The sequence below is a fragment of the Stegostoma tigrinum genome, chromosome 40 (genome assembly GCF_030684315.1).
Source record: "Stegostoma tigrinum isolate sSteTig4 chromosome 40, sSteTig4.hap1, whole genome shotgun sequence".
Lineage (NCBI taxonomy): Eukaryota > Metazoa > Chordata > Chondrichthyes > Orectolobiformes > Stegostomatidae > Stegostoma > Stegostoma tigrinum.
Window position 1 is genome coordinate 17,860,135 of NC_081393.1, and position 13,753 is coordinate 17,873,887.

Sequence of the window (13,753 nt, forward strand, 5' to 3'; positions counted from 1 at the left end):
CCTGCTCTCTCCCCATCACCCTTGTTCCCCTTGATAATCAAGAGCCCATCTATCTCAGTCTTAAACGTACTCAATGACCTGGCCTCCAACATCATTCTGTGGCAGTGAGTTCCGTAGATTCACCGCTCTATGGCTGAAGAAGTTTCTCCTCATCTCCTAAAAAGCCATCCATTTACTCTAAGGCTGTGCCCTCAGGTCCTAGACTCTCCTACAAATGGAAGCGACATCCACTCTCTCCAAGCCATTCAGTATTCTGAAAGTTTCAATTAGATCCCCCCTCATCCTTCTAAACTCCGATGAGTATAGCCCCAGAGTCCTCAAACATTCCTCTTTCCATTCGTGGGACCATTCTCGTGAAGCTCCTCTGATCCTGCTCCAGGATCAATACATTCTTCCTGAGATATGGGGCCCCAAAACTGCACACAATACTCCAAATGTGGCCTGACCAGAGCCTTATACAGCCTCAGAAGTACATCTCTGCTTTTATACGCAACTCCTCTCAAGATAAATGCCAACATTGCATTTGCCTTCCTGACTACTGACTCAGCCTACAAGTTTACCTTGAGAGAATCCTGGGCTAGAACTGCCAAGCCTCTTCGCACTTCAGACTTCTGAATTTTCTCCCTGTTTAGAAAATGCACCATGCTTTTGTTCTTCTTACCAAAGTGCTCACACTTTCCCATGTTGTACTCCATCTGCCACTTCTTTGCCGACTCTCCTAAACTGTCCAAATCCTTCTGCAGCCTCCCCACCTCCTCAATACTCCCTGTCCCTCTGCCTATCTTTGTATCATCTGTAAACTTAACCAGGATGCACTCAGTTCCTACATCTAGATCATTAAAGTATAAAGTGAAAAGTTGTGGTCTGAACACTGATCCTTGTGGAACACCACTTATCACCTGCTGCCACCCTGAGAAAGACCCTTTTATCCCGACTCTCTCCTTTCTGCCAGACACCAATCTTCTATCCATGCCAGCACCTTGCCTCTAACGCCGTGGGCCCTTACCTTACTCAGCGGTGTCCTGTGTGTCATCTTGTCAAAGGCCTTCTGGAAGTCTATGCAGATAACATCCATTGGCTCTCCCTGGTCTACCCTGCTCGTTACTTCCTGAAAGAATCCTAGCAGATTTGTCAGGACCTCCCCTTGATGAAACCATGCTGACTTTGCCCCATTTTATCGTACACTCCCAAATAGTCAGAAATCTCATCCTTAACAATGGACTCCAAAATCTGACCCATGACTGAGCTTAGGCTAATCGCCCTGTAATTTTCCATCTTTTGCGTTATCCATTTTCAAACAGGGCCCCACACCTCAGGAAGGACATACTAGCCCTGGAGCATGTCCAGCAGAGATTCACACGGATGATCCCTGGAACGGTAGGTTTAATGTACGATGAACGGCTGAGGATCCTGGGATTGTACTCATTAGAGTTTAGAAGGTTGAGGGGGGATCTAATAGAAACTTACAAGATAATGTATGGCTTAGAAGGGGTGTACGCTGGGAAGTTGTTTCCGTGAGGCGGGGAGACTAGGACCCGTGGGCACAGCCTTAGAATTAGAATGGAAATAGGGAGACATTTCTACGGCCAGAGAGCGGTGGGCCTGTGGAATTCATCGCCACGGAGTGCAGTGGAGGCCGGGATTTTGGATGCCTTCAAGGCAGAGATCGACAAATTCTTGATCTCACAAGGAATCAAGGGCTACGGGGAGAGTGCAGGGAAGTGGAGTTGAAATGTCCATCAGCCATGATTTAAATGGTGGAGTGGACTCGATGGGCCGAATGGCCTTACTTCCACTCCTAAGTCTTATGGTCTTATGGGTGTCATGTTAGCGATTTCCCAGTCCCCTGGGGCCCTCCCTGACTCTAGTGATTCCTGAAAGATCACCACTAACACTTCCACCATCTCATCAGCTGTCTCCTTTAGAACCCTGAGGTGTAGTCCATCTGGCCCTGGTGACTTATCCACCTTCAGGCCTATCAGTTTCACTAGCACCTTCTCCTTGGTGTTGGCCACCATTCTCACCTCTGCCTCCTGGCTCTCTTGAATTTTTGGGCGACTACTCCTGTCTCCCACCATGAAGACTGACGCAAAGTAATTATTCAGTTCCTCGACCATTTCCTTGTTCGCCACTACTATCTCTCCATCGTCATTTTCCAGGGGCGCAACTTTGCACTTTATATACCTAAAGAAACTCTTACAGTCCTCCTTTATATTACTGGCTAGCTTACCCTCCTATTTAATCGTCTCCCTGCTTATTTCTTTTTTAGCTTATCCTCTGTTGGTCTTTATAAGCTTCCCAGTCCTCTAGATTCCCACCGCCTTTCGCTGTCTCTTTGGCTTTTATGCTATCCCTGACTTCCTTAGTGACCCACGGTTGTCTCGTCCTTCCCTGAACCATGCTTCTTTCTCCTCGGGATGAACCCCTTCTCCCTGTCACCCTTGATTTCATTAGTCATCAAGAGCCTATCTATCTCTGTCTTAAAGATTTGTTCCCCGCCCCAACCCGGCCCTCTGAGTTCCACAGATCCATGACTCTCTGCCTGAAGAAATTTCTCCTCCTCTTCTCAGTTCTAAAGTCCCTCAGTCCCTTCACTCTGAGGCTGTGCCCGCGCATCTAGCCATCAGCAGCGACTAATGCCCATTAAGGGACAGAATGCTGCCATCCCTACCAATGGGCGACCCAACACAATTGGCTCCTCTGGGAAATTTGGGATGGGCAAGAAGGGCCGGCCACATCTCGCGAACAAATGGGAGAAGAAAGCTTCTCCCGCTCCTGAGAACGCCTGCCAAATCTGACTGGCTCCCCGCCCCCCTCTACAACCCACCCAAAAGTGGCAAATGCAAGAGGAGATGGGAGATGCCAACATCTCTTCGTGGGGCACCTCCATCTCGAAGTGGCCTCACGCTCCCTTCAGCAGCAGCGCCCACTTTTCCCCACCAGACCGCGCACGCCCACAACCTGGGCAACACCACCCCCTGGCACCCCGCCCGCCCCTGCCTAATGAACTGGCTTCCCCGTCCAGGAAAGTCGCCGCGGGTGGGCCAGATTTGGGCGCCAATGGTGGAGGGCGCCAACGGCCGCCAGATCTTCTGGTAAAAGATTTCACCCGGAGAGGAACGAGGCCAAATGCGGGGATTTGGACTGGTTCAAAATCCCGGGGCTACCCGCCCGATTTCAAACCAAAAGAACGGTCAGGCCCTCACCACGCCAAGGATGGTCAGCGAGCCTTGACGCAGGTTGAAGAGAGGGGCTCAGAGTTTGGCAATACAACTGACCTTCTTCCATCGTTGATGGAGAAATTTAGGGGACAGTTAGGTCCATAAACGGGAACCCGAAATGGAGCATCGGCTTGGTCATGATAGGCCAACTCCAAAGCAAAAGCGGCCCAACAAAGATGGCCACCGCCGGAAACAGGAGGGAAAAGCCGGCTCCTTCCAGAAGTTTCCGGGATGGAAGCCAACCTCCCCCGGACGGGCACGCCGCTTGTCTGGCTCAAAGACCCCACCAACGCGCAGGCGTACCAACCCACGCCAGCCGTGAACAAACGCACCCGCCAAAACCCCCTTCAAGCACGAGCTGGTGCCAACGGCTCCGCAGTTATCTGCTCCGAGCACCCATGGGGTACAGACAGGGCATCACAGTCCAAATTGTTCGCTGAGCAGAAGCCCAGGCCACGTGGCACCAACTGCTGGCCTGCCGGAATTTTCATTATGTGTAATTTTGTCGAGGGGGTCCGGTGAATTCGGGTGCCAGTTTCGGATGTGGAGTGACACCAACAGCATGAGTTTGATTCCCAAAATGGCTCAGCTCACCATGAAGAACTCTCTTCCTCAATATCTCCCCTCACCTGAAGTTTCTTTCCCCCACCTGACAGAATCCCTAGAGTGTGGAAACGGGCCCTTCAGCCCACACCGACCCTCCAAAGAGCATCCCACCCAGGCCGATAGCCCATCGCCGTCCCCCTACACTTTCCCATGGCTAACACATCTAATCTACACATCCCTGGGGCAATTTAGCATGGCCAATCCACCTAACCTGCACATCTTTGAACTGTGGGAGGAAACCGGAGCACCCAGAGGAAACCCATGCAGACACAGGGAGAATTTGCAAACTTCACACAGTCATCTGAGGGTGGGATTGAATCCAGGTCTCTGGCGCTGTGAGGCTGCAGTGCTAACCACTGAGCCACTGTGCCTCCCCTCAGTGGTGACCCCAGGTTAAACAACCGCCCAGTCGCCTTTCTCTAATGAAGGAGCTGCGCCGCGGTCAGGTAAGACTATGGAAGCTTTACAAGCGCTATGACGTGCTCACAACATGAGAAGAGGAAGCCGATCCAGGTTTAGCTAACTGTCCTTTTTATTCAATCTCAAGGTCGCACAGCAGCGTGAATTTCGGAAAGCATTCTGAATGTCACCAGTCAAGTTAACCAGTTACTGAGTTACTACTTCAGTGAAACTCACCAATTTCTAATTTAGTGAAATCAACTGATTTCTGATTTATAACAGCAGTGAAACTGATCAATCTCTGATTTATAACTGCAGTGTCACTGATCAATCTGATTTATAACAGCAGTGACACAGATTAATATCTGATTTATAACTTCAGTGTTACTGATCAATCTGATTTATAACAGCAGAGACACTGATCAATATCTGATTTATAACTGCAGTGTAACTGATCAATATCTGATTTATAACAGCAGTAACACTGATCAATATCTGATTTATAACTGCAGTGTAACTGATCAATCTCTGATTTATAACTGCAGTAACACTGATCAATATCAGATTTATAGCTGCAGTGTAACTGATCAATCGGATTTATAACAGCAGTGACACTGATCAATATCTGATTTATAACTGCAGTGTAACAGATCAATCTCCGATTTATAACAGCAGTGACACTGATCAATCTCTGATTTATAACTGCAGTGTAACTGATCAATATCTGATTTATAACAGCAGTGACACTGATCAATATCTGATTTATAACTGCAGTGTAACAGATCAATCTCCGATTTATAACAGCAGTGACACTGATCAATATCTGATTTATAACTGCAGTGTAACTGATCAATATCTGATTTATAACTGCAGTGAAACTGATCAATATCTGATTTATAACTGCAGTGTAACTGATCAATATCTGATTTATAACTGCAGTGTAACTGATCAATATCTGATTAGTAACTGCAGTGACACTGATCAATATCTGATTTATAGCTGCAGTGTAACTGATCAATATCTGATTTATAACAGCAGCGTAACTGAACAATGTCTGATTAAGAACTGCAGTGTAACTGATCAATCTCTGATTTATAACTGCAGTGTTACTGATCAATCTGATTTATAACAGCAGTGACACTGATCAATATCTGATTTATAACTGCAGTGTAACTGATCAATCTCTGATTTATAACTGCAGTGTAACTGATCGTCTGATTTATAACTGCAGTGACACTGATCAATATCTGATTTATAGCTGCAGTGTAACTGATCAATATCTGATTTATAACTGCAGTGTATCTGATCAATATCTGATTTATAACTGCAGTAACACTGATCAATATCTGATTTATAACAGCAGTGAAACTGATCAATATCTGATTTATAACTGCAGTGTAACTGATCAATCTCTGATTTATAACAGCAGTGACACTGATCAATCTCTGATTTATAACTGCAGTGTAACTGATCAATATCTGATTTACAACTGCAGTTGCAACTGATCAATCTCTGATTTATAACTGCAGTGTAACAGGTCAATGTCTGATTTATAACTGCAGTGTAACTGATCAATCTCTGATTTATAACAGCAGTGAAACTGATCAATATCTGATTTATAACTGCAGTGTAACTGATCAATCTCTGATTTATAACAGCAGTGACACTGATCAATCTCTGATTTATAACTGCAGTGTAACTGATCAATATCTGATTTATAACTGCAGTGAAACTGATCAATATCTGATTTATAACTGCAGCGTAACTGGTCAATGTCTGATTTATAACAGCAGTGTAACTGATTAATGTGATTTATAACTGCAGTGTAACTGATCAATCTCTGATTTATAACAGCAGTGTAACTGATCAAAATCTGATTTATAACTGCAGTGGAACTGATCAATGTCTGATTTATATCTGCAGTGACACTGATCAATATCTGACTTATAGCTGCAGTGACACTGATCGATCTCTGATTTATAACTGCAGTGACACTGATCAATATCTGATTTATAACTGCAGTGTAACTGATCAATCTCTGATTTATAACTGCAGTGAAACTGATCAATATCTGATTTATAGCTGCAGTGACAGTGATCAATCTCTGATTTATAACTGCAGTTGCAACTGATCAACATCTGATTTATAACTGCAGTGACACTGATCAATATCTGATTTATAACTGCAGTGTAACAGATCAATATCTGATTTATAGCTGCTGTGTAACTGATCAATATCTGATTTATAACTGCAGTAACACTGATCAATATCTGATTTATAACTGCAGTGACACTGATCAATATCTGATTTATAACTGCAGCGACACTGCTCTATCTCTGATTTATAGCTGTAGTGAAACTGATCAATATCTGATTTATAACTGCAGCGTGTCTGATCAATATCTGGTTTATAACAGCAGTGACACAGATTAATATTTGATTTATAACTTCAGTGTTACTGATCAATCTGATTTATAACAGCAGTAACACTGATCAATATCTGATTTATAACTGCAGTGTAACTGATCAATCTCTGATTTATAACTGCAGTAACACTGATCAATATCAGATTTATAGCTGCAGTGTAACTGATCAATCGGATTTATAACAGCAGTGACACTGATCAATATCTGATTTATAACTGCAGTGTAACAGATCAATCTCCGATTTATAACAGCAGTGTAACTGATCAATATCTAATTTATAACTGCAGTGAAACTGATCAATATCTGATTTATAACTGCAGTGTAACTGATCAATATCTGATTAGTAACTGCAGTGACACTGATCAATATCTGATTTATAGCTGTAGTGTAACTGATCAATATCTGATTTATAACTGCAGTGTATCTGATCAATATCTGATTTATAACTGCAGTAACACTGATCAATATCTGATTTATAACTGCAGTGTAACTGATCAATCTCTGATTTATAACTGCAGTGTAACAGATCAATGTCTGATTTATAACTGCAGTGTAACTGATCAATCTCTGATTTATAACAGCAGTGAAACAGATCAATATCTGATTTATAACTGCAGTGTAACTGATCAATATCTGATTTATAACTGCAGTTGCAACTGATCAATATCTGATTTATAACTGCAGTGTAACTGATCAATATCTGATTTATAACTGCAGTGTAACTGATCAATATCTGATTAGTAACTGCAGTGACACTGATCAATATCTGATTTATAGCTGCAGTGTATCTGATCAATATCTGATTTATAACTGCAGTAACACTGATCAATATCTGATTTATAACAGCAGTGAAACTGATCAATATCTGATTTATAACTGCAGTGTAACTGATCAATCTCTGATTTATAACAGCAGTGACACTGATCAATCTCTGATTTATAACTGCAGTGTAACTGATCAATATCTGATTTACAACTGCAGTTGCAACTGATCAATCTCTGATTTATAACTGCAGTGTAACAGGTCAATGTCTGATTTATAACTGCAGTGTAACTGATCAATCTCTGATTTATAACAGCAGTGAAACTGATCAATATCTGATTTATAACTGCAGTGTAACTGATCAATCTCTGATTTATAACAGCAGTGACACTGATCAATCTCTGATTTATAACTGCAGTGTAACTGATCAATATCTGATTTATAACTGCAGTGAAACTGATCAATATCTGATTTATAACTGCAGCGTAACTGGTCAATGTCTGATTTATAACAGCAGTGTAACTGATTAATGTGATTTATAACTGCAGTGTAACTGATCAATCTCTGATTTATAACAGCAGTGTAACTGATCAAAATCTGATTTATAACTGCAGTGGAACTGATCAATGTCTGATTTATATCTGCAGTGACACTGATCAATATCTGACTTATAGCTGCAGTGACACTGATCGATCTCTGATTTATAACTGCAGTGACACTGATCAATATCTGATTTATAACTGCAGTGTAACTGATCAATCTCTGATTTATAACTGCAGTGAAACTGATCAATATCTGATTTATAGCTGCAGTGACAGTGATCAATCTCTGATTTATAACTGCAGTTGCAACTGATCAACATCTGATTTATAACTGCAGTGACACTGATCAATATCTGATTTATAACTGCAGTGTAACAGATCAATATCTGATTTATAGCTGCTGTGTAACTGATCAATATCTGATTTATAACTGCAGTAACACTGATCAATATCTGATTTATAACTGCAGTGACACTGATCAATATCTGATTTATAACTGCAGCGACACTGCTCTATCTCTGATTTATAGCTGTAGTGAAACTGATCAATATCTGATTTATAACTGCAGCGTGTCTGATCAATATCTGGTTTATAACAGCAGTGACACAGATTAATATTTGATTTATAACTTCAGTGTTACTGATCAATCTGATTTATAACAGCAGTAACACTGATCAATATCTGATTTATAACTGCAGTGTAACTGATCAATCTCTGATTTATAACTGCAGTAACACTGATCAATATCAGATTTATAGCTGCAGTGTAACTGATCAATCGGATTTATAACAGCAGTGACACTGATCAATATCTGATTTATAACTGCAGTGTAACAGATCAATCTCCGATTTATAACAGCAGTGTAACTGATCAATATCTAATTTATAACTGCAGTGAAACTGATCAATATCTGATTTATAACTGCAGTGTAACTGATCAATATCTGATTAGTAACTGCAGTGACACTGATCAATATCTGATTTATAGCTGTAGTGTAACTGATCAATATCTGATTTATAACTGCAGTGTATCTGATCAATATCTGATTTATAACTGCAGTAACACTGATCAATATCTGATTTATAACTGCAGTGTAACTGATCAATCTCTGATTTATAACTGCAGTGTAACAGATCAATGTCTGATTTATAACTGCAGTGTAACTGATCAATCTCTGATTTATAACAGCAGTGAAACAGATCAATATCTGATTTATAACTGCAGTGTAACTGATCAATATCTGATTTATAACTGCAGTTGCAACTGATCAATCTCTGATTTATAACTGCAGTGTAACTGATCAATCTCTGATTTATAACTGCAGTGTAACTGATCAATCTCTGATTTATAACAGCAGTGACACTGATCGATCTCTGATTTATAACTGCAGTGACACTGATCAATATCTGATTTATAACTGCAGTGTAGCTGATCAATCTCTGATTTATAGCTGCTGTTTCAACTGATCAACATCTGATTTATAACTGCAGTGACACTGATCAATATCTGATTTATAACTGCAGTGTAACAGATCAATATCTGATTTATAGCTGCTGTGTAACTGATCAATATCTGATTTATAACTGCAGTAACACTGATCAATATCTGATTTATAACTGCAGTGTATCTGATCAATATCTGATTTATAACTGCAGTGACACTGATCAATATCTGATTTATAGCTGCAGTGTAACTGATCAATCTCTGATTTATAACTGCAGTGACACTGATCAATATCTGATTTATAACTGCAGTGTATCTGATCAATATCTGATTTACAACAGCAGTGTCACTGATCAATATTTGTTTTATAACTGCAGCGACACTGCTCTATCTCTGATTTATAGCTGTATTGAAACTGATCAATATCTGATTTATAACTGCAGTGTGTCTGATCAATATCTGGTTTATAACTTCAGTGAAACTGATCAATATCTGATTTATAGCTGTAGTGAAACTGATCAATGTCTGATTTATAACTGCAGTGTGTCTGATCAATATCTGGTTTATAACTTCAGTGAAACTGATCAAAATCTGATTTTTAACTGCAGAGTAACTGATCAACATCTGATTAGTAACTGCAGTGACACTGATCAATATCTGATTTATAACTGCAGTGTAACTGATCAATCTCTGATTTATAACTGCAGTGGAACTGATCAGTATCTGATTTATAACAGCAGTGACACTGATCAATCTCTGATTTATAACTGCAGTGAAACTGATCAATATCTGATTTACAACTGCAGTGTATCTGATCAATATCTGATTTATAACAGCAGTGTCACTGATCAATATTTGTTTTATAACTGCAGCGACACTGCTCAATCTCTGATTTATAGCTGTAGTGAAACTGATCAATATCTGATTTATAACTGCAGTGTGTCTGATCAATATCTGGTTTATAACTTCAGTGAAACTGATCAATATCTGATTTATAACTGCAGTGTAACTGATCAATGTCTGATTTATAGCTGCAGTGACACTGATCAATATCTGATTTATAACTGCAGTTGCTCCCCTGTGAATGGGTTGGGTTCGGGGGCTTGAGTCGGGAAACCGAGCAGGAAATGTCTCGGGGGGACTGAGTCCCGGCTAAACCACTGGGGGCGCTCCGTACCTGTGACTGTTTCGAGGCGACCGATGGGAGGATGGGGCGGCTAAATTTCCTCTTGGATCCGATGGCGGCTGGGAATGGTGGTGAGGAAAACATGGCAGCCACTAGATTGATGCGTGTGATCCAGGAATTCATCTGATCGGTGCTCCTGGTAGAGAGAGGAACCAGTGACTCTTTGGTTACAACTGTAAACGGGCCCATTCTTCACCTGATTAGAGCGTAAGGAGCAGCAAGAGGTACGAACAGGCCATTCGGCCCATTTGCCCTTTATCCCACGTTCCTCATGTCCACTTTCCCAAATCTTTCCCCGGCGCGTTTCCCCCGACTGATCGAGAACGCGCTGATCTCAGTCTAAAATAGACCACCAGGACTCTCCCCGCTCTCCTCAAATGCAGCGAGAGAGTGTGAGGTGCGTTTCTGTAGCGCCTTTCTCCCTGGACAGGAGGAATTGCAAACGCCCACTGATGCCAGCGGGGTGTTGCGGGGGCAGCTCGTCTGAAAAAAGTCGGGGGTGGGTGGGGTGGGGTTCATCACCATCGACCGAGCAACGCCCCCAATCACTCACCAACCCCCCCCACAACACCCCCCACAACCCAAGCCCCCCTCACCCCAATCCCCCCACACACCCCATCCCCCCCACCCCAAACTCCCCACCCAACCCTACACCCCTCCAGCCCCACATCCCCTCAGCTCCCAACCCAACCCCACACCCCTCCAAACCCAAGCCCACTCCCCCCACCTCCACATCCCAACCCCCCAACTCCCCACACTCCAAACCCACGCCCCTCCAAACACAACCCCACACCTCCACATCCCAAACCCCCAACACCCAACCCCAAACCCCACAACACCGCAACCCCCCACCTCCGCACACCCCAACCCCCCCACCCCTGCACACCCCAATCCCCCACCTCCACACGCCCCAACCCCCCACCTCCGCACACCCCAACCCCCCACCCCTGCACACCGCAATCCCCCACCTCCGCACACCCCAACCCCCAACTCGTGCGCACCCCAGCCCCCCACCTCCACACGCCCCAACCCCCCACCTCCGCACGCCCCAGCCCCCCACCTCCGCGCACCCCAACCCCCCCACCTCCGCACACCCCAACCCCCCCACCTCCGCACACCCCAACCCCCCACCTCCGCACGCCCCAACCCCCCACCTCTGCGCAACCCAACCCCCTCCCAAGCGCTGCAGTGACTCCAGCAAGTTTGGAGGTCAAGCCTCGCAATGGGATTTTAACCTGGCGACCCTGAGGCCTTGCTCAAACCGCTCCAGATCAGCCTCTTCCCACATTCCCCTCTTTACAGCCTGGAAAATAGTGGGAGGTGGGGATGTTGCGGGGTTGGGAGGCGCGGGGTGGGCCTTGCAGCTCCGAGCTGGTGGCCCGGGAATTCCGTGCCGGGCCTTTCCCTGAACAAACCCGCCGCGCGCCGACTTACTGGGCCTGGAATAGGAAGATTCGCCAATCGGCAGTCTTCAGCCGGAAAACATTGGGCCTCTTGTGGTATTCCTCGGCCCTGCTGGCCAGGGAGTGGTGAATGCTGATCGCTTCCTCTGAGGCCTGCTTGCTAGGCCTGTACTCATCCTGCAGGCCGATACCGACGAGGCAAAAAGACAGAAGCAAAAGAATGCGGTAGAAAAATGAACAATTAAAAACAAAAACGCATTCCTGCCCGTAACGTCGGTCCTGCTCTCTCCTGAGAGAGAGAGACCCAATTGGTTTAATCTGAGGGTCACCGGGCAACCGGGCGGCCATTGTGGTCACCTCAGCCGATGGCAGGAACCGAACCCGGGTGTCACTCTGCCACCTGAGCTAACCGAGCCCTCAACAATGCCCCTCCGTTCTGAGAGGGCTCGATCAACCCAACATCCCCCCCGACTTCGCACAACGAACTCCCTGAGAAAGACGGAGGACGGGGGGGAGCGGGAGCTGTCCTGTTGTGGAATTCCCTGTGGCGTGTAGTAGCGGGCCCCCTTGGTCCACACTGACTCTCGCAGCATCCCTACCCAGCACCTCCCTCCCCCCGGCCTTGTACGCTCATGTTGGGCGTGCACAGAGTCGTGCAGCATGGAATCAGACCCTTCGGCCCAACTCATATATCCTAAATTAATCTAGCACTAGACCCCTATCCCTCTAAACCTTTCCTATCCATGTCCCCATCCAGATGCCTTTTAAATGCTGTCCCTGTACCAGCCCCCACCACTTCCTCTGGCAGCTCATTCCACACACGCACCACCCTCTGTGTGAAAGTGTTACCCCTCAGGTCCCTTTTCAATCTTTCCCCTCTCACCTTAAACCTATGCCCCTCCGGTTTTGGGCCCCCGCTACCCTGGGGAGAAAGATCTATTCACCCTGTCCATGCCCCTCATGCTGTTATAAACCTCTATAAGGTCACCCCCTCAGCCTCCGACGCTCCGGGGAAAACAGCCCCAGCCTCTCCCTGTAGCTCTGACCCTCCAACATCCTGTAAATCTTTTCTGAACCCTTTCACGTTTAACAACATCCTTCCTGCAGCAGGGAGACCGGGATTGAACGCAGTATTCCAAAAGTGGCCCTAACCAATGTCCTGTGCAGCCCCAACATGACCCTCCAAACTCCCTATACTCAACGCACTGACCAATAAAGGCGAGCGTACCGAACACCTTCCTCACCGCCCTGTCTACCTGCAACTCCACTTTCAAGATGATGCTTTACCATTGAGAAGCCTGAAGGTACTGTTTTTGGTCTGCAATCCAAAATTTATTGCCCTAGCTCCCAGCTCCATTCCTCTCCGAGATGAATAGCCTGGGAATAGGCCAGCCCTTGTCCCATGTTTGACCCTGAATTTAGCTTCCCCCGACCCCCAACTTGTTGGCCCAAACATTACAATCGCCTGCGGTGAGAGCCTCACGCAACGTAGGTTCATCTGCATGCCTTCAGACGGGCCTAGCCCCCTGACACGAGCCTAAATCCGCCATTTTCCCACAGCAGGGCCGAGGCCTTCACAAAGCTATGGCCGCATGGATGCTCGCAGCTAAGGCTTCGACTGAGCTTGCTGTATCTTTGTATGTCCAGTTAGCGAGTTCCTTTAGACGGCACCCTGGCCAGGGGACAGGAACTGAGGTGATGGGAGGGTGGTCCAGTTAGGGCTGTTTCTTTGGACCAGAGGAGGCTGAGGGAGGCCCTGGTGGAGG

The 13,753-nt window shown here is 45.1% G+C and overlaps 1 protein-coding gene across 1 annotated transcript in view; it reads right to left on the bottom strand.

The window, feature by feature from the left end:
* Positions 1-13,753, bottom strand: part of LOC125447963 (PH and SEC7 domain-containing protein 3-like) — a 45,241-nt gene that overhangs the window by 15,267 nt on the left and 16,221 nt on the right. Inside the window, 2 exon segments of the mRNA XM_059641173.1 lie at positions 10,576-10,720; positions 12,019-12,164. Coding sequence (XP_059497156.1) covers positions 10,576-10,720; positions 12,019-12,164 — 291 coding nt within the window.